The sequence below is a fragment of the Myotis nattereri genome (assembly GCF_964212035.1).
Source record: "Myotis nattereri genome assembly, chromosome: 1".
Lineage (NCBI taxonomy): Eukaryota > Metazoa > Chordata > Mammalia > Chiroptera > Vespertilionidae > Myotis > Myotis nattereri.
Window position 1 is genome coordinate 68,360,029 of NC_138075.1, and position 26,138 is coordinate 68,386,166.

A 26,138-nucleotide genomic window follows, 5' to 3' on the forward strand; every position below is an offset into this window, starting at 1 on the left:
ATGATTGAAAAAAAAAAAAAGATTAAATGAAATGAGGTGGATAAAGCACCTGTATCAAGGCTGCACAGAGAAAGCTGCTCAGTAGGTATCAGCAGTTGGTATTAACACAAGTAATGCCCATTGATTGTGTTAGGAAGACTGCAGATTTACCACTGGTAGGTACTGAAACTAGAACAATATCATTAGCAACACAACAAAATATAAGTAAAAGTTTCAAAGCCAAGTCTCCAGGTATCCTTATGCTGAGGGAGAAACCAGTTGATTACAAAAAAAACAAAAAACAAAACCACAACACGGCACATCATTCTCGTGTTTGGTTCATAGGTTTCAGATTATCCTGTGTGTGTGTGTGTGTAAACAGATGCTTTCAAGTAAAACAGATATGGGTCTGAGGACAGTGGGAAGTCTTAGCATTGTCTTTCAACCTCCTATCTCAGTACATATCATATATATTGTGAGTCACTGGGGTGTGGTGCTTGCTATACTGGAAACTCCTAGGAATTCACTTATTCAATGGAAAGGTACATGAACAGTAATGGGTCCAACTGCCAATGAAATGCCAGACCACTGAGCAGACTGCCCTGCCCTAACCAGGAGACAGAGGGGGGTGTAAGGGCTATTCGGTTCTCATAGGGAGAAACTACAGGAAAAACTTAGGTGTTTAAATTACTATGATGTTTTAGTTATATAAGCTTACTAATAATTTTTAAGTACTAATAAGGAAACTAGAGGCCTGATGCACGGAATTTGTGCACTTGGCGGGGGGCGGGCAGGGAGGCTCAGCCAGGCCTGCACCTTCTCTCAGTCCGGAAGCCCTCAGGAGATGTTTGACTGACGGCTTAAGCGGTGGGACATCCTTAGCATTGCCACAGAAGTGGGAGAGGCTCCGGCCACCGCCGTTGCACTCACCAGCTGTGAGCCCTGCTTCTGGCTGAGTGGTGCTCCCCCTATGGGAGTGCACTGACCACCAGGGGGCAGCTCCTGCATTGAGCATCTGCCCCTTGGTGGTCAGTGCATGTCATAGCAACTGGTCATTCCACTGGATGATTTGCATATTAGCCTTTTATTATATAGGATGAAGTTTTGTATTTTTGTTGGTTGTTTTTTTTAAAAATACTTTTATTGATTTTTACAGAGAGGCAGGGAGAGGGATAAAGAGTTAGAAACATTGATGAGAGAGAAACATCAATCAGCTGCCTCCTGCATGCCCCCTACTAGGGATGGAGCCCGCAACCAAGGTACATGCCTTTGACCAGAATTGAACCTGAGACCCTTCAGTCTGTGGCTCAACACTATCCACCAAGCCAAGCCCATTAGGAATGTTTGTTTTTTAAAATATATTTTATTGATTTCAGAGAGGAAGAGAGAGAGGGGAGAGAGAGAGACAGAGAGAGAGAGAGAGAGAATATCATTGAATGGTTGCCTCCTGCACACCCCACACTGGGGATCAAGCCCACAACCCAGGCATGTGCCCTGACCAGGAATCAAACCATGACCTCCTGGTTCATAGGTCGATGCTCAACCACTAAGCCACTATGGCTGGGCTGATGTTTAGCATTCAAAAATCTAAAATATAAAGAAGTTAAAGGACTTCTTCAAAAACTACAGCTTGTGCTAGAGGGATAATATATACTTTAATCATTCACTCTTCTTAAAGCTAAGTATGATGACCTTGTCAGCATATCTGTCCACAGTATATCTATTTCATCACCTAAATGTAATGTCTCTAATTTCAAGAAGAAAGTTGAAAATTTCCCATACTATAACATCCTTTTGGAAAATTGGCTTAAGATGGTCTTTCTGTCCCTGATAACCACAAAAAACAAATTCAATTACTATTATTTTTTTTTTTTTTGGTGTAAAAGGCCTTCCACCGTAATACTAGTAATGTTTCCTAATAACAGTGCAGAATCCTAAATAGATATTTGCCCTACTTTCTATGTGTAAGATGATATATATCTTATATGGATTTAATAATACCATATTAATCTGGGTCTCCTAAATTAAAAAAAAAAAAATACTTACATTACATAAAAACAGCTGAAATCTCTCCCAATGGACAGATAATAATAAAAGTCACCCACATAGACTGGACCAAAGAAGGGAAGACCTAACTATAGCATACCTTAATAACGTATCACTAATTTCCCATCTCAGTAAGAGCTGGAAAATAAAAGCCATCAAGACCATCTGGGGCCATTTCCCAGTTGGAATTCCATCTTAGTTCTAACCTCGCAGCCCTTTTATCTACAGCAACCCTGAAAGCAAATGGGAGAAAAAGAGAATAATTTTCTTTCTAAACCAAAGCACACAATAATGTTCTTCATGTAAAGGTCTTGACTCCACTTGGGCAGTTACAATCATGTGGTTTTCACATTAATAACATTGCATCAACCCAGGGAAGAAGAATGATGTGTTCTTAATGTGTCCAGTGTAACTTTAAATAAAGCCTTTAACTCCATGAAGGTGAAGATAATCATAGTTTCAAATGGTAGAATTCACCTCCCTCCTCGCTCTCAGAATAGAAGTCAAGTCCGTAAGTGCAGAAATGGAACAGAGCAGGAGCTCTAAAAGGGACTGGGACCCCCCTGTATCACACCTTGATGACAGCTCCAAAAGCTCCTTTGCCGAGAAGCTGTAATTCTTCAAACTCATTGAAATAGCGGGAAAACTGCCTCTGTGTCTCACTGAAGAATGCAGCACCAGGTAGCTGGTTGCTAGGAATAACAGTCTCAATGTAATCTTGTCTTCCAAAATCTGAGATAAAACAAAAGGCAAGAGGCAAATGAGGCATGAGAAATACAGGAAGAGCGCAATATACAACAACGATTCAAGCGTTGGCAGAAGGGGCCCCAACCAGTAGTTTGAAAAAGTACCTCTTACTTGGAAGGCTGTTTAATACTTTCCTCACCTTGTCCTCTTTAAAGTAGGCAGAAATATATAATTAGGCCAAGTTTACAGGTGTAGGTAACTTAGAGAGTAAAGAAATGACTAGACGACAGAGCCAGAACCCAAACCCAGGTCTCCTAATCCATCCCAATCTCTACTGAGATCCCTTAATATACTACTTAAGTAGCAGCAGGGAAATCCAGTTACATGGTAATAAGGGCGACATGACAAGAAGAGATAGCAAACACTGAAAGAGGCTACACCAATGGTCATTGCATCAGTAGAGACTGGAAAAGCCAGGATGGCAAAAACAGTTCCAGGCACACAGGACACATTAAATGAATGGATTTATGTATATAGCTCAGCATAAAACAGATAAAATAAATCAACCATGTAGTAGTCCCTTCCAGTTTTAGGTTTATATATACTTTCAAAGTAATTTATATCAAGCAGGGTATAAAAAAAGAATGGTAAAGGACTCACCTTCAGGACTTTGTTCCAGTAAAGACTTTTTTGGCTGAGGATTTATAAAGCTGTGTTTCAACAGCTGCTGAGGACTCCATCTTTCCTTGTCATCCAGGCAAACACATCTCAGTGGGAGGGGAGAAAGAATCTCAGCAACACAAAATAAATGCTAAACTAGTTAATCTAAGGCATTTATCTATGGGTTTATCTTTTAAAGATACACATTAGCGAATTCATGTTATTTATGAACTCAGAGGAATTTAAATTAATAAACATTCCTGTAGGATTTACATGCTAAGGGCCAGGCTGGGTACAAACGGGGAATCAAAAAAAGTATACAACAGCCAACCAGATTGGAAATGATATTTGCAAACAGTAGCTCTGACAAAGGTTTAATTTCCAAAATATATAAAGAACTCATAAAACTCAACAACAAACAAACAATCCAATCAAAAGGTGGGCAGAGGACCTGAAAAAACACCTCTCCCAAGAAGACACAGGAACAGCCAATAGATATATGAAAAGATGTTCAACCTCACTGGAAATTAGGGAAATGCAAATCAAAACTACAATGAGATGGCCATTATCAACAAGATAAGCAATAATAAGTATTGGAGAGGTTGTGGGAAAAAAGGAACTCTCATTCACTGCTGATAGGAATGTAGACTGGTAGAACCACTATGGAAAGCAGGGAATAGCACCATTTGCAACAACATGGATGGGCCTTGAGAACATGATGCTAAGTGAAATAAGTCAGACAGAAAAAGTTAAGAACCATATGATTTCATTCATATGTGGGATATAAAACTGAAACTCATGAACACAAACAGCATGTGGTGGTTGCCAGAGGGAAGGGAGTGGAGGGGAAGGGGGTCCTAATACAAGGTGACAGGAGAAGATTTGACTTTGGGTGGTGGGCACACGGTGCAATCTTGTAACATAGAAACCCACACCTGAAATCTACATGTTCATGTTGACCAATGTCACCCCAATAATTTAATTTTTAGAAAGTGTACAATAGTCCTCCCTTAGCCATGGTTTCAGTTACCTACAGTTAACTGTGGTCTGAAAAATATTAAATGGAAAACTCCAGAAATGAACAATTCTTCAATTTTAAATTGCATACCATTCTGAGCAGCACGATGAAATCTTTCACTGTTCTGCTCTGTGGATCATCCCTTCAGCCAGCATATACATTACCTGCCTGTTGTCACTTAGTATTTATCTTGGTTATCAGATTGACTGTGCTTATGTTCAAGTAACACTTATTTTACTTTATAATAGCCCCCAAGCACAAGAGTAGCCTAATGCTATGTCACGATGCCTACATTATCCACCTCACTCCATCTTATCATGTAAGCACTGTATCATCTCACATCATCACAAGAAGTACATACAGTACAATAAGATATTTTTGAGAGAGACCACATTCACATAACATTTATTACAGTAGTAGAGGCCTGGTGCACAAAATTCGTGCACTGGGAAGGGGGTGTCCCTCAGCCCAGCCTACATCCTCTCTAATCTGGGACCCCTAGGGGGATGTCCAACTGCCAGTTTAGGCCCGATCCCTGTGGTGACAGCAACTATCATAAATGGTAATATTTTATTTTTTATATCACAACACTAAAAAGTAAAGCACTCTTAATTTAATACATTGAAAGGGAGGAAAAAGATGGTAATAAAAGCATTTGGATAAGATACTATATTTCTCCCTAAATTTAGGATTAATTTTTAATTCTGTCAGCAAAACATGAATACCTTCTCCTTGCAGATACTATGAAAACATTACTGATAATGAAAAAAGTCTTTGACAACCATCCAAACAAAACATATAGTTATGTTTTGTGGATATTGATTTTTTTAAATGGTATCATCCTCACATATTATTCTTCAATTTGCTCTTATCTTTTGACCACGTAAAATATACTTTAAGGAGAGAACTCAGCATAAGAATCAAAGTTGGCCCATTTTCACAACTGTATGTATATCATGTCTACTTCTATTTTATGGCACATAGGAGCTATCTTGTTTAAAGATAAGTGCAGTTGCCCAGCCAGCGTGGCTTAGTGGTTGAGCATCAACCAATGAACCAGGAGATTATAGTTCAATTACTGGTCAGGGCACATGCCTGGGTTGTGGGCTTGATCCCCAATAGGGGGTGTGCAGGAGGCAGCCGATCAATGATTCTCTCTCTTCATTGATGCTTCTCTCTCTCTCTCCCTCTCCCTTCCTCTCTGAAATCAATAAAAATATATTTTAAAAAATAAAGATAAGTGCAGCTACTTTACTTTGTAATAGGTATTCCATTAGTGACAGGAAATAACAACATGGATTAGGTCAGACAGATGGCAGTTGGGATAGATGGAAATAGAAGAAGAAATGTTAAGGGTAAAAGAAAAGAAATGAAATGTAGGGGTTGAATGAAATGAATTAAATGAATGGCTGGGAAGAAGAAATAAGGTGAGAAATAAGACAGATTGTTAGAGAAGAAACCCAGTCCAGATCAACTCGCTGGAAAGGGAGACTAGAGGAGTATCTAGAAAACCCAAACTTAAGAGACCTTATTTCTCACATAACAGAGCAGCAGAGAACGCAGGCCTGGCTGGGCTGAGAGCAGAGGCAGGGCTAGCCAGACAGCACTGAGTGGACAGACCTGCGCGAAGACTAGGCCAGAGGAAAACCTCTCAGGAAGGGTTCCCTTAAAGCAGATAAAACTTGGCTCTGCAATTAAATGTGCACCTGTAAGTCACAGATGTCGAAAATCTTCTGGCTAGAACAAGGAAGTCATTTGCACTCTAGGGCTTGGCTGAATGAGACATTGCTTATGAAGAAGAATGGTTAAGAAGAAGAAGATGTGCTCAGTTGGTTGGGCATTGTCCTGTGCACACAAAGACTGCCAGTTCGATTCCAGTTAGGGCACATACTCAGATTATGGGCTCAATCCCCAGTAGGGGGCATGCAGGAGGCAGCTGATTTCCCTCTGACACTGATATTTCTCACTCTCCCCTTCTCTTCTTCTCTTTAAAATTCTTAGAAAAAAAAAAAAAAGAACAAGGGGCAGAATTACTACTCTCCTAAAGATGTTTTCTAAATAGGAGGCCCTGCCTTTGATCCCTTAGGAACCAGAAGCAAAGGTAGACAGACAGGCGCTTCCATTTGTATTACCTGGGGCATATCCACCGTAGCCATCCTTCCAGACTTCCTAGAGCAAGCAGTCCCCAAAAAGCAGTTTAAAAATCAATTATTAAGCCTAAGTGAATTTAGGAAAATGTGGGAGTTAAGGGAATCATAAACATAAGAAAACAGAACATATGTGGCTGGAAAAGAATTGAGAAAACAAAGAATAAACTCTAATTCTGTTGCTCACTTTTCAGCTTATACACATCACTTAGATGTTTAGCATTTAAGCACAATAAAAGCACAGCAGTGAAGTGCAATTAGAGAGAATCTCAATGATACTCACTTCTTTAGAAAATCCTGAAAGTCAGCAGGTAAGTCACGAGGGATGGTCACAGGGTACTCTCCACATTCTTGTCCTTGGCTGAGAGAGAGCAGCAAAAGGCCAAGGTGCCAAACATCCCCTTTCTTCCCCGTTTTATAAGGCAGAGCACTGTCACTAAAACGAACCCGAGTTTGCTCAAACACATCCTCCTTGCAAATGTCTGCGAGGCGCTTAGAAATGCTGTAGTCTGTAATCTTGATAGTGCCCTCTGCGTCCACCAAGACACTCGAGGTACCCAGAACCTTGTGCACCACGGAATTGCTGTGCAAATAATCGAGGCCCGACAAGAGCTGAGCTGCGTACTTGCGAAGCAGAGGCACAGGGATGGGGCCTGTGTGGCTCAGGTGTGCAGCAAGGGAGACCCCATTGAAGTGCTCCACCAAAATGTGCACCACGATGGAGTCGTCTTGCTCTCGGAGATTCATTGCGAAGTAGCGTACTACATTGGGATGGCTCAATTTTACCAGTGAGTTGAATTCTGTTTCTGCCCCTTGGATCTGATAAGGAAAAAAAGGGTAACATTGGGTTGATCTGCAGTATCTGGTGTTTTACTTCAAAAGTGAAATAGTTAATAGAAAACATACTTTGAAAGGATAAGAGAAGGAATATGCCCTAAGCTGACCCTCCCCTAAACCATATGGTCAACCTATTAGTTCATAAAGTGGAAAAAATTTAGTTAATTCTCAACTTCTTTGATCTCAAAACCTAGTATATAAATACTATAGAATTAGTGAGCAGCTTTTAAAATTTCTTTTGCAATAGGATACCAGAAAAAGGGAACATTAATTTCAAAATAATTAATTTAAAAAAAAACCCTTTCTGATTATAAAGATTAACTGTCAACATTTTAATAAGTACTAATACAAAATAAAAACCCCATAAATAACAACAACAACAACAAATTATCTATGTGATTACCAGTGAAAGACAACTGTTATGATTTTGGTATTTATTTCCAGAATTTCTTCTATCGGAAATACACATGCCTTCTAAACACAAGACTTTAACCTACAGCTCTGTTACCTTTCTATTATGTAACACTGCAATATGTAATATTAAATGTTCTTAAGCTCAGTGTTATAAATTACTCTAAACTTCTCAAGTCCCCTAGAATTCAGTTTTTAAGCAATATTTCAAAAGATTGCAAAAAGCATGCCTTTGTAGCACTATTGAGAGATGGCTATTAATGCCACAAGAGAGGCTGAGAAAGGAGGTTAAGAAAGCAGCTGCAAAAGTTTGGGTCACGCTGTGAAAGTTCAGAAAGAGGAAGCAAGAAGCTGAGAAAACTGGTAAAGAAGGTGCTGGTCCCCCTCCATCCCTCTGGTTAAACTGATCTCACATCATTCTGATCACCTTTACGAGCCAATGAAATGCACAGCTATTTTGTCATCTCCTAAAGCTCGAAATTAGGTCCTTTGCTCAGTGAGCCCTCTCAGATGGCCTACCTGCTTTTTGCACTTATCGATCTTCTCTTTTTCTTGATTGGTAAGGAAAGGACCGATTTTTTTCTGCCACTGAAGGACCCACTCATACAACAAGACGAAGCTGCCCGTGGCTGTTTCCAAAGCATTGTAGACTACTTTTCCAAGCTGTTCATCACAGGCTGCACATTATGAGAAAAATGTAATTAACACTCACTGGTACATTTTCTGTGGGGATAAAAAAAATATATACATGGCATTGATTTGCCAGTGGATGCCATGTGCTACTTAAGAAAAAATATGATTTCATATAATGCATGCTCTTTTGTAACTAAGTTTTAATATTTATCAATGTACTTTGAGCCCCAAAATACTAATTACTATAAAGGGCCAAAAATCAACAGTGAGATCTTAGTATCTGATGAGTGTTCTCCTAGTAACCAGGATTCACAATGTTACTTTCATAACCAGTTCACCTCTGATGTCACCTCTCAGCGTGATAGTGAACAAAGCTAAATACCAACTAATGTGACAGAAGGAATTTGGAAATAGAAACACTCCACCAGATTACTTCATCAATGTACATCAGTGTGCACAGTGTAAACAAGTTTTAGTAATCTGGAAATCTGAAAACAATGATTTTTCTAAACACAAAATCTGAATGCATTCAGTAAATACATACTAGCTAAAAGTTTTGAGGGAAGGAACCAGAAATGACAGTTTAGATTTGAAGCTAGAAAGATATACATTTATTTAGTGATAGGCATATGGTTTTCACTTGTACCTGGAGTGCTCAATTTCTGTAACACCAAAATTTTTCTTATAAAAACGTATATTTTCATTAAATTTTGTAATTAAAGTATGTTGGCATGTGACATTGTATTCATTTCAGATATACAGCATGGTGATCTTGATATTTGTATACTTTGTGATGTGATAACCATGACACATCTGTAACCATCTGCCACTGTGCAAAGGCATTATAATATCAGTGGCTCTATTCCCTTTGCTGTATATAAAAATCTATATTTTCATTAAAGACTATTATTGAAAATTGCAAAAAAATTAAAAATGACAAAAAACATGACCCACAATACCACCATTTTTTGTTTTAAATATATTTTTATTGACTTCAGAGAGGAAGGGGGAGGGAAAGAGATAGAAACATCAATGATAATTGATCGGCTGCCTCCTTCATGCTCCCTACTGAGGATTGAGCCTGTAACCCAGGCATGTGCCCTGACCAGTAATTGAACTGTGACCTCCTGTTCATGGGTTGATGCTCAACCACTGAGCCACGCTAGCCTGGCACCATTCTGTTTTATTTCTCTTCTAGTTCCCTCTATCATTCCCCGCTCCCTAATTTATGAAATCATAGCATATACAGCAGGGTTTTTTTTACCCTTGACATTTTGGAGCAGGTAATCCCTGTTGAAGGATTATCTTGTGCACTGGAAGATGTTGGTTAGCAGCATCCCTGACCTCTACCCACCAGATGCCAACAGCACCTCCACCCTAGTCTTAACACATTGCGTACCGCATAGAAATCTCTAAGACATACGCTAGGAACCGCACGTTTTTGGGCAAACTGCACGTTATTTAAATCATCATAATGCACTTTAGGTGTTGTTTTTCAATAATTATAACATTTTTATTTACAAAAAACAATTAAACAATTAAAGTTCCTAGTACTTTTTAAATGTATGGTACTGCGTAAAACATTTTCCTCTATGAAGAGGGACCAAACAAAATTTACATAAGTATCTAGATTCGCTCCTTTTTCCATGGGCGTGAAAAACGAGAACACTCATGAGCGGTCCTTAACAGATGGCACGTGAAACACGAGAAAACTCCTGAGCGGTACGAAATGTGTTAACCATCAAAAATGTCTCCAGACATCACCAAATGCTCCCCAGGGGACAATGTCAATCCCAATTGAGAACCACTGATATATAGTATTCTGCCTGTTTCTCTTATTATAACTAGAGGCCCGGTGCACAAATTCGTGCACGGGTGGGGTCCCTTGGCCTGGCCAGTGATCGGGGCCAATTGGGGCCGTCTCGCCCAGTCTGAGGGGAGGGACTGGGGAGGTTGGCTGGCAGTGGGAGGTTGGCTGTGGGAGTGCACTGACCTGCAGGGAGCCGGTCCATGCTTGCTGTTTCAAGGGACCTGGCAGCAAGCATGGACCGGCTCCGGGCACTGACCACCAGGGGGCAGCTCCTGGGTTGAGCATCTGGCCCCTGGTTTTCAGTGAGCATCATAGCAACCAGTCATAACGGTCGCTTGGGCTTTTATATATATAGATACTTCCCTGTGATGTTGCACTGTTTTCAAAATGAAAAACTTTTTCAAAGAAATACAGTGGGCCCTTGACTTACGAGTGTCCCGACTAACGAGTTTTTCGAGATACGAGCCATCTCTCTGCCGATTTTTTGCTTTGAGTTGCGAGCTAAAATTCGGGTTATGAGCCAGCTTCAGATACCCCACCGCTAGTTGGCACAGCAAACGTCACAGTGAACGCTACAACATCAGCCCAGCATCACGTGTCTCACTCGTTCACTTTTTGATTTGACAGACGAGTAATTTGAGTTACGAGCTCCGTCACGGAACGAATTAAACTCGTAAGTCAAGGCCCCACTGTAATGTGTTTTTTTCCCATTTAAAAACTGAAAAGTGAAGAAACCTGCATATGTAGGACATAGAGGCCTTAGCAAAAATACTTTGAGAAATATGGCTGAACTAGCTCACCTAAACTTTTTATCTGAGAAGCAGTTTTCACTTCACAGAAATGCTGACAATTTAAAAAGGTTTAATTAAAATGATCTGTTATGCTAGTCATAAACAAATCCTGACATTCTTAGGCTAAGCAGAAGAAATCCTGATGTCAACCAAAGGAAGCAACCTGTGCAATGTGGGATCTAAGTAGTACACACACACTAGAGACACAGATATCATATATTGATGGGATAAATTATGATGTTATTTACATAAAGCTTAACTACATGTGTGCATTACACAGTACAATGCCTTAAATATTCCTCTTCCCAACTGGGGCTAGATAGGTATTTCACAATTGCTGGGTCTTTTTTGTTTTACTACTTTTATTGTTGCCTCTCCCTGTCACTTTTGCATGATGGGTATAATAAAGGACAAAAGAACACACTGAAATGAAGCTGAAGGAAAATATGTCACAGAAAGAACTCAAACTGAGTCTATTATATGCTAACAATGATCATCATTTATGCAGACAGTTTCTTTTGTGCTTTATCCATAAGGAAGTTCTAATGGCTTTAAACAAAAACAAAATATTAATTAGTTGATCTTTTATAAAAATATTTCACAGAAAATTAGAACATACTTTAAAAACTAGACCCATTGTGAGAAAACAAAATAATTTATGCAATTGTTTTATAAAAAGCTTTCAGATTGCAAATGTCTTCTGATGAAGGTATAAACTAAGGTGAATATGTGTAATAACTATTAATGAGAATAGGAAACCAAGTTAAGGTAATAAGTAGTTAGATTGATTTGTCTTCCCAATCTCCCAGATTATTAAAAGTAGTGAGTTTTATGTTGCCAATTCATGAGTCTGAAATGCCCGAAGTCAAGGACAGTCTCAAGACCAAAGTTAATCATCTCTACCAAGGTCCTGAACCTGTCCAATGGCCATTTTGAACAGGGCAGGCTCTGTGTATGAAAAGAATTCTGTCCAGCCCAGCCAAGGTCAAGTGTTCATTTCACAGACCATTCAGATACTTGGTCTCTTCTCCTCCCACCTGCTGCCTGCTTCCTGGCAGCTCCCCTGCTTATTTGTAGCTCCTTAAAGAGGAAGGAAAAAGACACCGAAAAAAGCAAACTCAATTTAGGTAATTTGGCTACCATATTCATGGAATTAAGCATTAAACTTAGGCATGTTCTCCCTGGGGCTGGGGTGGGGTGGGGTAGGGTGGGAGGGCACACCCACACCCACTTCTTCCTCCCAGGCACCTTACATTTGCCTTTCTGCTAAGCTCTTAGGGCCCTTCTTCTGCCTCTGTAACTTGTTTCCTGCACTATGCAGCACAGCTGGCTAACTTCTACTACCTCTATAACTTTCTAAATAAACTTTATCTTATAATTTGGAAAAAAATTTGTCAAATTAATTCTATACAAGTGACTACACCACTTAGTGGTTATATCAGTACTAGAGGCCGGTGTATAGATTCGTACTCCGCTGGGGTCCCTCGCCTGGCCTGTGCCCCCTTGCAATCCGGGACCCCTCAGGGGATGTCGGACTGCCAGTTTTGGCTGATCCCAGCACTGAAGCGGCAGGCGGCTGGGCACTGCACCACTCCCACTCATCCTGGCCCGCTGAGCCTGCTGCTGCAGCTTGGTAGCGCCGCAGGAGCGGCACTGGCCAGTCCTGAACCTGGGGTAGCTCCTGCATTGAGCATCTGCCCCCTGGTGGTCAGTGCACATCATAGCGACCGGTCAAACAGTTGACTGGTTGCTTAGGGTTTTATATATATAGATGGCTGATAAAAGATGATGGCATTTAGGGCAAAGGAGTAGATAATGAAAACTTGATTTTAACATAAACAATTCAAATCACAAATTGCTGAACCACTTCACTCCAAATAGCCATCAATAGACAAAACGGCTAAATAAGATACATAGAGAATAAAATGGAAAAAAAGAAAATGGTTTTCCTAGTCAGGCACAACATGCGTACTGGGAAAATGCTAACTAAGTAGATGGATATCAACTTAAGAAAATAGGATTTGGTCATTAAAGATCACAGGCATTAGTGGAACTAATATAATATTGTACGTCAACTGTAATTGAAAATAAAAACTATTTAAAGAAAAGATTACAGGCATCAGAACTCATTTTGTTACATATATTTCATCAGTAACAAATGCACATGATGCAAAATTCTACTAATTCATAATATTTCAACCATTTTGGTTTCTAAAGCTCAAGTAGTTATAATGATGATGAAATTTAAATTATCTCCCTGCTAACAATATTTCCAAAAGCCTAGGTTTTAATTTCTATCTTACAGAAGGGGAAACCTGAGTGACTTCTCATTGTGGTCATTAGGAGTGGGAGCTAGAGTGACCGACTATCAGCTCACCAGTCTTCCTTGGACTGTACGGTCTAGAGGCCGTGGTGTCTACTCTACCTCATTTCTTCATGATTAACTTTTGTTGTTAGAAAGGTTAAATGAATTTAGCTAGTTTACTCACCAATACATTTTCCTTTGTGCACCATGAGCTGATCAGTATTACCCATAGAGAAATACAGGATTTCACAAGAGCCAGGAGAATCTTCACTATTACATACAGAATACTGCCGCTCTCGCCTTAAAAATAAATTTGGACATGATTATTTTTTTCCAACTTCTTGCCCCTCCATTTTCTTCTGTTTACTAGACTATTCATAGTCTCACATCTGTTTCTACTGGGAATTGAGCTTAAGGGGCTAATGGGAAAGTTGTTCAACTCCCCCATTTCCCATTGAGGTCTTTCCCTCATGAACTCTACAAACCCCCACTGTCCAATCTGGTAGTCATTAGCCACATGTGGATATCTAAACTAATTAAAATTAAATTAAAAATTCAGTTCTTCGCCCTGGCTGGTGTGGCTCAGTTGGTTGAGCATTGTCCCATGCACTGAGAGGTCGCTGGTTTGAGTCCTAGTCAGGGCACATGCCTCAGATGCAGGCTCGATACCAAGTAGGGGGCCTGCAGGAGGCAGTCAACCGATGTTTCTTTCTACTTGTCCCTTCCTCTCTCTCTAAAGTCAATAAAAACTTTTTAAAAAAAATTCAGTTCTTCGATTGTAGTCACATTTAGGTACTTAGTAGCCAAAAGTGGCCAACATTAGTATAAAACAGCGGTTCTCAACCTGTGGGTCACGACCCCTTTGGCGGTCAAACGACCCTTTCACAGGGGTCGCCTAAGACCATCCTGCATATCAGATATTTACATTACGATTCATAACAGTAGCAACATTACAGTTATGAAGTAGCAATGAAAATAATTTTATGGTTGGGTCACAACATGAGGAACTGTATTGAAAGGGCCAGAAGGTTGAGAACCACCGGTATAAAACATTTTCATCATCACAGCAGTTCTACAGAGATTTAGCTCAACCACATTGACCCCACAATATCTTCATTCCAGATGCACATGAACATCTGGGAAAAGCTAAAAAAAAGGGGGGATTTGGAGCACTTCAAATTCCCATTCTCCAAATGGGCTCCCAACCACTGAATGATAGATCTTCTGCCATTTACTTTTAATAAAGTCTCTAAAACATTTAAAGCCAAATCCTCCTCCTCTCTTTCTCCATTCTACTTTTTTTTTTTTCCTGAGTGGGAAGCAACAGCGGGGAAGGTAGATTATAATGCAAAAGTAATAAATAAATTGGGGAGAGGGAAGTAGGGAAGAGGCCAGGGAGAGCACTCTTGATGGTTAGGATTGGACACTTTTAAGAAATGCTTTGATGAGGCATCTGGACAAATCTCTATAAAGCAGCCCTCTCACTCTAAGCACGATCTTGACTTCTACTTTCACATAGAACACAAGGCAATGGGGAATAAAGCCCACACTTTCTATTGTTCCACCTAAAAAGTTAGTTGGAATCTGTACATTCTTTCTTTTTCCCAGTCTCTGAGGAAGGCCAGCTATGCTGTCCTCGGTTCCATTTTCTACAGCCTCTCTGGGATCTTGGTCCATTGGTTGTCCCTCTCTCCTGTATGTTCAATCTCCCCTCTAGATTCGCTCCCTCCCCTCAGCTATACATCTTTCCCATCTCTATGTCCTCTTGTTCTTTGTTTTCAAACTTCTACACTTGCTGTCTCCACTTCTGCCCCTCTACTTACTCTTGATGCTACTGCAATGTCAATAAAACTGCCACCTCCCTCTTACCCACTCTCAATCTGGCTTTTCCCCTGGGTTCTTTTATTTTGGTTTGTGGCATAGTCATCTATTCTGTCTTGAGTCAAAAGCATGAGTCTCCTTGGGCTCCCAGACCTCCTACATCTAACTGATCCCCAAGTATCATACTCTCCATTCCCCCTGCCCTGTTGAATCATCTCCAACGTTCCCCTGGGCACATGTAATGCTCCATTACTAACTGGTCTCTCTACCTCCAATCCTACATCTTCCCTTTCCCCACCCCACTGCTGATAAGACCCATTTTGACATGAGTCTCATGTGTCCACATATTCTAACACCAGGGGATGACTAATACATTGTACTTCTAAAGTTACTCATGCAACCAGGGGCACACTGGTTTATGGAGAAAATAATAAAAGCAAAGATTTAAAATGATGTATTAGACTTATTAACATAAATTATTTAGAAGCACCTCTGCATCAGCTCTGCCTCCTCCAACGACGGTGCTAATAGTCATTTTAGTCTAGGTCATCTTTACGTTCTTTAGTTTACAGTGTATAAATGTTTGGTTTTATTTTTTAGAGTGTTTTAGAATACTAATCACCCCATCATGACAGTTAAATACCAACACAATGAGATGGCTAAGAGTGCTAATAAGAAAAGATGTATCATTATGATTAAAATAAAAGTAAAAGTGCCAAGAAAATGGCAAATGTGGTACATGCTACCTAAGACAGGATGGCAGCTGGAACAGTTCTGAAGGATAAGAAGTAAATCCCACTGAGTTAAAAAAGTAGGAATGAAGAGGTGAAAACCAATGTCACTGATGTCTCTGGTGTTCACCTAAAAATATGTATGTATTTGGTTTTTAGGAGAAGAAAAATAAAAGAATAAAATGGAACACTATGCTTATTTCCTTTGACTTTCTAATCCATAAAGACCAATGAATAGCAAGGAAGGAACAACATCAAGAGTAAATCATGAAGTACTTTGGTATATCGAGGACTTTTTATTTCTTTACCAAGGAAGCACATGAACTACACTTGAAGATTCATTCTTTCCTAGTCAGTAGTCAACACAGTGACAGAGTTTCATGCAGGGATGTGCAATATTTTGGCAAACATTAGATGAAAACTATTTCATGCTCCTTCTTGGCTGCTCATGGGATGTTTTTCTACCAAGACAGACAAATATCACTCTTACAAGCGTAACAAAAACAGTTTTCCTACCTATGTCAAAGGGAGAATTCCCCATCCCACTTGAGTAAACTTGCAAATGATCTTTGATCTTAAAAGCAAATCTAATCTTAGACCCATTGTTTATAGTTAGTCACAAAAATGGAAATGTTTAAACTTAAAAAACTGTTTTAATACATCCAAAAAGACTTATTCATAGCATTGATTTATTTCTGCTGTGTGGAGAGCAGCTACAGCGTTTGGACAGGTTCAAGCCTCGGACTAATGAGAGGGCACGGTCCTCTCGTGGCCACGTGCAAGTCCCAGCTTGGAGGGCAAAGCACAATTATAGCAAAGGCTATGGTTGTAAGCTTGACCGTATAGTCCAGTGGTTCTCAACCTTGGCTGCACATTAGAATCACCTGGGAATCTTTTTAAAATCCTGATTTCTGGGCCTCATCCTCTGGAAATTCTGTTTCTTTGTTATGGGGTAGGGCCACAACATTAGTAACAAAGAAACAGAATTTCCAGAGGATGAGACCCAGAAATCAGGATTTAAAAAAGATTCCCAGGTGATTCTAATGTGCAGCCAAGGTTGAGAACCACTGGTCTAGTCCGAACCTGTGGTCCCAGGTGGCTGAGTGATATAGGTTGCAGGAGGTGCAGCAAGTGCTGCCAAAACAAAGCTTGATAGAGTTCAGGTGCATGTAATTGAGTAGATTCGAAACCCAGAGAATATTGTAAACATCTTGACCACACCCTTACTTTGCCTCGTGGAATCTGGCTATAAAATAAAGACTTGGCTTGCAGGCTGTGGCACTGTCTCTCCATCCGAGAGCAGCGTCCCACCTAGACCCAGCTATATTCTCTTGTCTGTCTTCTTTAATCCTTCACTGCCTCCCCTCAGGTTCACCCCTAGCCATGCTGAGTGCAACTCACTGCTGATTCTAACACAATAGAAATTTGTTAAGTATTTCTTAGTGAAATGCTGTCAACTTCAAACTATGTTGCCTACTGGAAGCCCAGTTGCAAAAATAATCTAAATTAGTGTAAGGAGTTATAACTTAAAATTAAATTGTTACCAGAAACAGTATTCAAGAGAAAATTCAGCTCACCTTAACAGTAGGCGACTAAACATTAATATTCAAATGATTTCTAAGCTGATTTTTTTTTTAAGTCAGTAATTAGGGAAAGAACTGAAACGTTTCCTTCTTTTAAAGAAACTATAACCTGGAAGTTTATACGTCTTTTATTTGGTATCTAAAATGTTTCTTTCGCTCTAACTGGTTTGGCTCAGTGGATAGAGCGTCAGCCTGCGAACTGAAGGGTCCCAGGTTCGATTCCGGTCAAGGGCATGTACCTTGGTTGCGGGCACATCCCCATTGGAGAGTGTGCAGGAGGCAGCTGATGGATGTTTCTCTCTCATCGGTGTTTCTAACTCTCTATCCCTCTCCTTTCCTCTCTGTAAAAAATCAATAAAATATATTTAAAAAAAATAAAAATAAAATAAAATGTTTCTTTCCATAGAAGAAAAACGTTGGTTTTCAGTGCTGCTTAGATTCTCAAAAGACAGTTTAAACACATAAGGATGCTGAATTATAATACCTACACTACTTGATCACCTACCCACTCATAAATGGATTCTGTACTAAAATTTCTTTCTGATCCACAGAGGGTCACAACAAATATTTAGGGAAGTCTCAATTTTTTAGTGGAAAGGATGTGGAGAAAGAGGTAGTATCTTTCCTATGACCCCTGGTGACAGGGAACAACCCAGGAGCCCACCTGCAAGGACAGGGTCCTCAGCAGCTACAGGAAGGGGAGCCCTGGCAAAAAACTGGGGCTCCATTCTCAGGTAAAGAATCTTCTACATACACCATGCCCATTTGGAGCATTTCCCACATACGTGGTGGGGCCTAAGCAGTTATAGACCAAAAACAAATACAGTGGGAAATTTGACTGGATGATGATTCTGATGGAAGAACAAATTTTAAGTCATTTATTGACTAGTTAGATCATTGGAAGTCAGATCAAACTGCACTGGAGGCAAGATTGTGAAGTGTGATAGTTATGAAGGTGAGTGAGCAATAAAACTAGTTTAATTAAAAATACTTACGAAGTGTTAAAACAAATGAAAATTTTGTTTCATATGGCTAACAAATAGTATATTAAGACATATAGGCTTTGAAAAAGTTATTAAAACAACTATCTGAAAATTCATCAACTTTCACAACAAGTTGTTTTATTCCTTCTACATCTTTCATTCTTCCAGATCAGAAATCTCAAGGACTTACCTAGATCTTCCAGAGGAGTTGGTCCGATGTTTACCGTTTCCTACAAAGTCGGGAGAGCCTCCATGTGGAACAGCAGCTGTTCTGTGTCCTCCTGGGTCCTTCCTAGAGATATGATCTTGGTTTGAAAAACTAGCAATTTCCAAACGTTCCTAGAAAAAAAGAAAAGTAAACCTACTTTAGACGTAGGTCTTAAATGGAAGACAATCATGGTGGATAATTATGAATTCAGGAGAAAGTGCATATTTTATTTAAACAAAATGCTTTCAAGTATAATAAAGTTGAACTCAACTTTTTAAGTTTAATGTCCAAGAAAACACTCATGGATACGGACAACAGTGTGGTGATTGCTGGGGTGGGGTGGTTCTGGAGGAGGGTACAGGGGGGATAAATGGTGATGGACTAAGACTTGACTTGGGGGTGGTGAACACACAATACAGTGTACAGATGATGTGTTGTGGAATTGTGCGCCTGAGACCTGTATAATTTTGTTAACTAGTGTTACCCCAGTAAGTTAAATAAAAAGGAAAATAAATAAAAATGATAACAATTTAATATCCAAATATGTACTGGTTCAGGAACTGAAGGTCAGATTACAGTTTTAAATGGAAATGTTAGAATCTTGGAATATGCATAAAAAGTTAGAAAGAAGAACAAGAGGAAAGGAACGGAAAGCATTCAAAGAGAGAGCAAGGTGGAAAAAGGGAAGGCAAATCAGACATAAAGCAGGAGACCTGGTGGAAACATCTTACAATTTGTACACAACTTTGCACTTTCAGAGGGTAGTGTATTTACTAGTATCTGTGGGAATAGTTACATGAGACAGAAAGGGGACATCGTAAGTCCCATTTTAAGGGACAAGGAAAATAAGTCACAGAGCATGTCACCTAAAGGTCCCAGAACTTGGCAGTAAAAAAGCCAAAGCTTTAAGCCAGGTGCTGCTTCTCATACATCAGTGCCTCCTCCCACTACACCTCATAGCTTCCTTTTAGTTAACTGCCATCATTTTAGAAAATGGAATGAGTAACGCATTTTTATTCAGCTGGACACAGGAAAAATATAGAAAAAAGGACTTTATCCTTTTTCACACTGCTTTGAAACCTGCTCTGTAAATCCTTCTTTTCCATCACTGAACGAAATCTCAAGTAGAGCCTTATGGTTTCCAGTCACTCCTCAGTAAGAACAAATTGTTTTATTTTCCAAGTATTAAGAATTCCAGTCTGAGTTAATTATCAAAACTTCAATATCATCTCTCCCTCGACTCATCTAATAAACTACCAGAGGTGCATAAGCCTAAGTCACTTACAGATAATATACAATTCTAAATTTTGCTTCCTGTTTGGTGATTCTTTTAGTGCTTCATTTTGAGCTTTACTACTGAAATAACGCAGGAGGGGGAAATATCATCAATAGCAATAAGAAGAGTTTATGTTTAGCAAAATGTAAACCATTTTAGTATGGCAGACTGGATAGTGTACCTGCTTGGCCATTTCTTTCCTTTTTTTCTCTTCTTTGATCTCTTCTTTCCTTCTCTGAATCTCATGAAGGATTTCACGTTGCTGAAAGAGATCATAGTGCCATCAAAGGCCAATCTTGGAAACCTCTACAACATAAAAGTTCTGAAATTATAAAAACTCTTGTAATTTATAAAATTCACAAGCCCTTTCTTCCTAAGAGACCTGAATACATGGAAACTAGTTCAAACTGTAGTTGCATCAGTTTTATCAGAGTCTTATGCAATAGGCACTCCCATTTAACTAGGTATGAAGACTGTGGGGGAGGGATAGTTGCCCCCATTCTTCAAGTTCCACGTAGAGAGACTTTCACTACAGCACCTCTGTTGGACTCTCCTGTCCTCCCACATGTGACTCAGCCCCCTCTTCTGTGATGTCTGCCTGTCTGCGGAGAACATGCACATGTGTTGCTCTCTGCCATGGGGTCCTGGGCAGATTTGGAGGAGGTGAGCTGTTCTCAGTGCCTGGGACCAGGGTGGCACGGGCACTACCACCACAGCCACACACTATCAGCTGCATTCTTCAATCAGCTTTCTCAGTATTAAAAGCGATATGTTGATCCCCATCCAATCAATTCATGTATCTATTGCTCCACTGGGTCTAAATTTAGGTAGGGAAAAATAATGTGTTTTTATGAGTCCCCTAAAATTCAAGATTGTAATATCAAAACCATTAAGACACTCAGCGAAAAGTGTAACAGCAATAATACAAAATGAGAAAACATGTCCCAAGCTAACAAGCAGTTTTAGCAGTACACCAAAACAAGATTGTTAGCTAAATATTCACTGTCTATACTAATAATAGAAGAATATGCAAATAGTCCAGGATGCCATCACCTAACAACCAATCAGGATGGGGGCAGGGCCATGGCGGAGAGCTCTCAGCACGCCTGCGCCGGGGGTCCAAAGGGCGTGGTGAGGAAGGGAGAGCAGATAAGCAGTTAGGGGGATCAGGCCAGGAGGGGAGAGCAGTTAGGGGGATCAGGCTGGCAGGGGAGAGCAGTTAGGGCCATCAGGGTGGCAGGGGAGCAGTTAGGGGCATCAGGCAGGCAGGCAGGTGAGCGGTTAGGAGCCAATGGTTCTGAATTACGAGAGGAATCCTGGATTAGAGAGGGTGCAGGCTGGGCTGAGGGACACCCCCCCTGCCCCATGCACAAATTTCATGCACCAAGCTTCTAGTCTTCTAATAAAAACTTCCCTTCCAGCACTGGCTGGTTTAGTTTAGTGGTTAGAGTGTTGGCCCTCAGACTGAAGGGTTGCAGGTTCTATTCCTGGCCAACGGTACATACATTGGTAGCAGGCTCCATCTCTGGCCCTTTGTAGGTTGGGGCGCATGCGGGAGGCAACCAATTGATGTGTCTTACATCAATGTTTCTCTCTGTCTCTCCCTCTCCCTTCCACTCTTTCTAAAAATCAATGGAAAAATATCCTCAGATGAGCATTAACAAATAATAAAAATAAATAAATAAAATGTGCCTTCCTAAACACAATGACAATAAGGAGCTTTAAATTCTAAATGGTAACGAGGATATACAATTAAATAGAAGATAAGCAATAACAAAATTAATGGGACCCACTAAGAGACAGTGTTAACATGTAGGTGTGTAGGTGAAGACAGTCACAACCTATAGAAGCTCACAGTCGTCGGGGCTGGCCACCTGTGATGACAAAGATCTCACCTCCTGCTCCTCTTTCCGCTTGGCCTCTAACAGCCTCTGCTGCTCCTCCTGAGCCCGCCTTTCCAGCATTTCTTCATGAAAAGACTTGGGAGGGGGCTTGTTATGTTCGTTGAGAAATGATTGCACATGGTAAGCCAGTTCAAATATCATCACCTAAACAGGGAGATGAATGTCAACCACAAATGGTCAAATGATGGGAAGACAGGGTGCCAAGGAGAGATTATAGAAAAACATGCAGACAACCAGATAGCCACTTACAGTAGTGATATTCATTTTGATATGACACGTTCTGAATTCAGGACGTGAGGCAATCACAGCAGGACAAGGCTTTTACATGACTCATCATGTTGCTATCAAGACAAATCACTAGGTGAATAAAAAGCTTCACTTGTCTTTTGTAGTCCTGTTTCATTTACTGGATTTTTTGTTTAATAAATCTGATAAAATATTTTTCTGTACAAATAATTTGATAAAATGTTTAAGACTGAATAAAAATAAAAAAAATTACCTTCCTAACTAGAAAACCTGTCTACATATGATAGCTAAACAGACAATAATCATTGCTAATATCAGCTTTCATCTACCCACACCGCATACTGAAAATAATTCTATTGGGGGTCTGGAAGCAGATATTTATAGCCCTCATTATCTCCCTGCTGGTAATGGGCCAGTAGGAGGCTGATCAATACCGAGACAGCACTTCATTTACACTTAGGGAAGCATTCAGACAGTGCCAGAAGAAAAGCGACCTCCCTCTCAGACAGTCATGTGACCACAGGAAGCCACTTTCCCCTGCACCTGGGAGTCATAAATCACACTGGGATTGGTAAATCAATAGAACAGGGTGGCTGGGACCCCACGCTGACTGACTACCCCAACCCCAAAGAGGTCAAGAGTGCCAAGCTCCTTCTGCACCTGACAACCAACACACTGAGATTTTTTTCCTTCAATTATACAATGAGGCAGCTTCAAAACTCTTATTTCAATTATATGTTTAAAATATTTTCTGAAGGGACTTAACACGCTGGTAAATAGTAATAGAAGTCATGGTACACAAGGATATAAAGTTTATTGACTTAGGGAGGCAATGCAAAGAAACCACAGCTGTTGTAGGGGAAATTCGTGTATTTTTTATTATACCAGAAGCTGTGGCATTCACTAGATATACTTCGATTTACAATTGAGAAACACTAGCCTAGAGTTTAGGAGGCAAGTTCTTTACAGAAAAGCTCTTTTTTGCCCTGACTGGATAGCTCAGTTGGGTAAAGCATGTCCTGGTACGCCAAGGTTGTGGGTTCAATCTTTAGTTAGGGCACATATAAGAATCAACCAATTAATGCATAAATAAGAGGAACAACAAATAGATGTTTCTCTCTCTCTCTCTTTCTCTCTCTCTCTCCCCCTCCCCCCCCCATTCTCTCTTTCTTTAAAATCAATAAGTAAAAAAATAAAAAGCTCTTTTAAGAAAAGCTGGGGCCCTAGACAGTTTGGCTCAGTGGATAGAGCATCGGCCTGTGGACCGAAGGGTCCTGGGTTCAATTCCAGTCAAGGGCACATGCCTGGGTTGCGGGATCAATCCCCAGTAGGGGGCGTGCAGGAGGCAGCCAATCAATGATTCTCTCTTATCATTGATGTTTCAATCTCTCTCCCTTTGTCTCTGAAATCAATAAAAAAATATATTTAATAAACAACAACAACAAAAAGCTAGGAAAAGACGGTAGTTTCTATTATATCAAAGAGAAACTACTGTACCAGAAAGGAGCCAGGAGCTAGGTGGTGGAGAGTTTTTCTTCTGCCAATCTGTTTAATTTAAAAGCATTTTCTATACAAACAAATCTGATAAATATATAATACCAGATGAAAACAAGAACTACTTTCAAAACTGGCAATTGTCCCTCCCCCCATATTTACAGGGTTCATTGTTTGGCTTCCCTCAAGCTTCTGCTCAAATGTCACCTTATCAGAGGCCTCTCCTGACCTTATTTACAACAGCCACTCTCATTCTCATAATACACATCCATATCAGTCAGAGCTCTCCAGAGAAACAGAACCAACAGGGTGTGTGTGTGTGTATGTGTGTGTGTGTGTATGTGTGTAGAGAAAGAGGGAGAGAGAGAGAGAGAGAGAAAGAGAGAGAGAGAGAGATACATTTATTTTAAGGTATTGGTTCATGTGATTCTAGAGTTATAGAGCCTAGTGAGTCCAAAATCTGCAGAGTGGCTAAAAAGTTAATGTTGCAGCCAAGTCCAAAGGCCATCCATCTTCTGGAAATTTCCTCTTCTAGGAAGGCCAGTCTTTTTCTATTAAAGCCTCTATTAAAGATTGGATGAGACCCACTCACGTCATATGGAGGGTAATCTGCTTAACTCAAAGTCCCACAGATTTAAATGTTAATCTCATCCAAAAATTACCTATATAGAAACATACAGAATAACATATGGTCAAACATCTGGGTACTGTGGCCTAGCCAAGTTCACATATAACATTAATTATCACAACATCTTTTAGAACAGCTAAAATAAAAAAGTGACATCAAGTGCTGACAAGGATGTGGACCACTCACATATTGCTGGGGGGAATGTAAAGTGGTACTGCCAACCTGGGAAAGTATGGTGGTTTCTTAAAAAATGAACACACATCTACCATATACACACAAATGCATTCTGAGGCATTTGTTCCAGATAAATGAAAACGTCTGTTCACATCAAAGGCTGTACATGAGCCTTGGCTAGTGTGGCTCAGTTGGTTGAGTGTCAGCCTGAGCACCGAAAGGTCCTGGATTTGATTTCCGGTCAAGGGCATGTACCTGGGTTGCAGGTTCGATCCCTAGCCCTAGTTGGGGTGTGTGCGGGAGACAACCAATCGATGTGTCTCTCTCACCTCTCCCTCTCTCTCCCTGCTACCTCCCTCCCTTCCACTCTCTCTAAAAACCAATGGAAAAAAATATCCTTGGGTGAGGATTAACAAAAAACACAAACAAAACCCTGTACATGAATGTTTAAAACATGTAACTTTTTAATAGCTCAAAACTGGAAACAATCCAGATGTCTTCCACCTGGTAGATGGTAAACAAATTGTGGTACCATGAAATAAATAGAATACTACTCAGGAGTAAAAATTAAGAATTACTGATTCATGCAACAATCTGGTTGAATTTACAGAGAACTGTGTTGAGTTAAAACAAAGCCAATCCCAAAGGTTACACACTATATGATTGTACTTATATAATTTCCTTAAGTGAGAAAATTACATAACTGGAGAACAGATTAGTGGTTGTCAGGTGTCAGGAGAAGGTGGAGGTGGGGATAAGGGGGTGGCTATAAAAGGGCAACATGTGGTGGTGAAACTATCTGACTACCAATGCCAATATCCTGACTATGATACTACGCATAGTTTTGCAAAAAATTACCATAGGGACAAACTAAGGAAAAGGTTCATCTGATCTCTCAATATTATTTCTTACAACTGCATGTGACTCTATAATTATCTCAAAATAAAAAGTGTAATTTAAAATAAAGCAAAAAAAAAAAAAGGGCAGCAAAAACAAACATGTGGGACTATATTAAAATGAAAAGTTTCTTCACAGCAAAAGAAACCATCAATAAAATGAAAAGGCAACCTACAGATGGGAGAAAATATTTGCAAATCACATATCTGATAAGGTTAGTAACCCCCAAAAATATAATGAATCCACACAACTCAAAAGCAAAAACACAAACAATCTTATTTAAAAATGGGCAGAGGAACTCAACAGATATTTTTCCAAAGATGACACACAAATGGCCAACAGGTACATGGAAAGATGCTCAACATCACTAATTACCAGGGAAATGCAAATCAAAACCTCAATGAGATATCACCTCACCTATTAGAATGGCTATTATCAAAAAAGACAGGTAATAAGTGTTGTCGAGGATGTGGAGAAAGCGAACACTTGTGCACTGTTGATGGGAATGTACTAATAAACTGGTACATCCACTATGGAAAACAGTATGGAGGTTCCTCAAAAAATTAGGACTAGAACTATCATATCATGCAGCAATCACACTTCTCGATATATATCCAAATGAAATGAAAACAGGATATTGAAGAGATATCGGTACTCCCATGTTATTGGTGCATTATTTATAACAGACATGAAATGAAAACAAGCTAAGTGTCGGTCAACAGATGAATGAATAAAGATGTGGAATATAAATATATAATATTCAGCCATGAGAAAGGACATCTTGCTGGACCTTGAGGGCATTATGCTAAGTGAAATAAGTCAGACAGAGAAAGACAACTATTGTAGGATAGCATTTATATGTGCAATCT

At 39.9% G+C, this 26,138-nt stretch overlaps 1 protein-coding gene across 1 annotated transcript in view; it reads right to left on the minus strand.

The window, feature by feature from the left end:
- EIF2AK4 (eukaryotic translation initiation factor 2 alpha kinase 4) overlaps positions 1 to 26,138 on the minus strand; it is a 96,182-nt gene that overhangs the window by 55,394 nt on the left and 14,650 nt on the right. The window contains exons 4-11 of the mRNA XM_081113194.1: positions 21,822 to 21,974; positions 20,108 to 20,188; positions 18,633 to 18,781; positions 13,509 to 13,624; positions 8,305 to 8,462; positions 6,821 to 7,356; positions 3,373 to 3,479; positions 2,600 to 2,757 (exon numbers count right to left, since the gene is read on the minus strand). Coding sequence (XP_080969320.1) covers positions 2,600 to 2,757; positions 3,373 to 3,479; positions 6,821 to 7,356; positions 8,305 to 8,462; positions 13,509 to 13,624; positions 18,633 to 18,781; positions 20,108 to 20,188; positions 21,822 to 21,974 — 1,458 coding nt within the window. The remainder of the gene's footprint in view (positions 1 to 2,599; positions 2,758 to 3,372; positions 3,480 to 6,820; positions 7,357 to 8,304; positions 8,463 to 13,508; positions 13,625 to 18,632; positions 18,782 to 20,107; positions 20,189 to 21,821; positions 21,975 to 26,138) is intronic.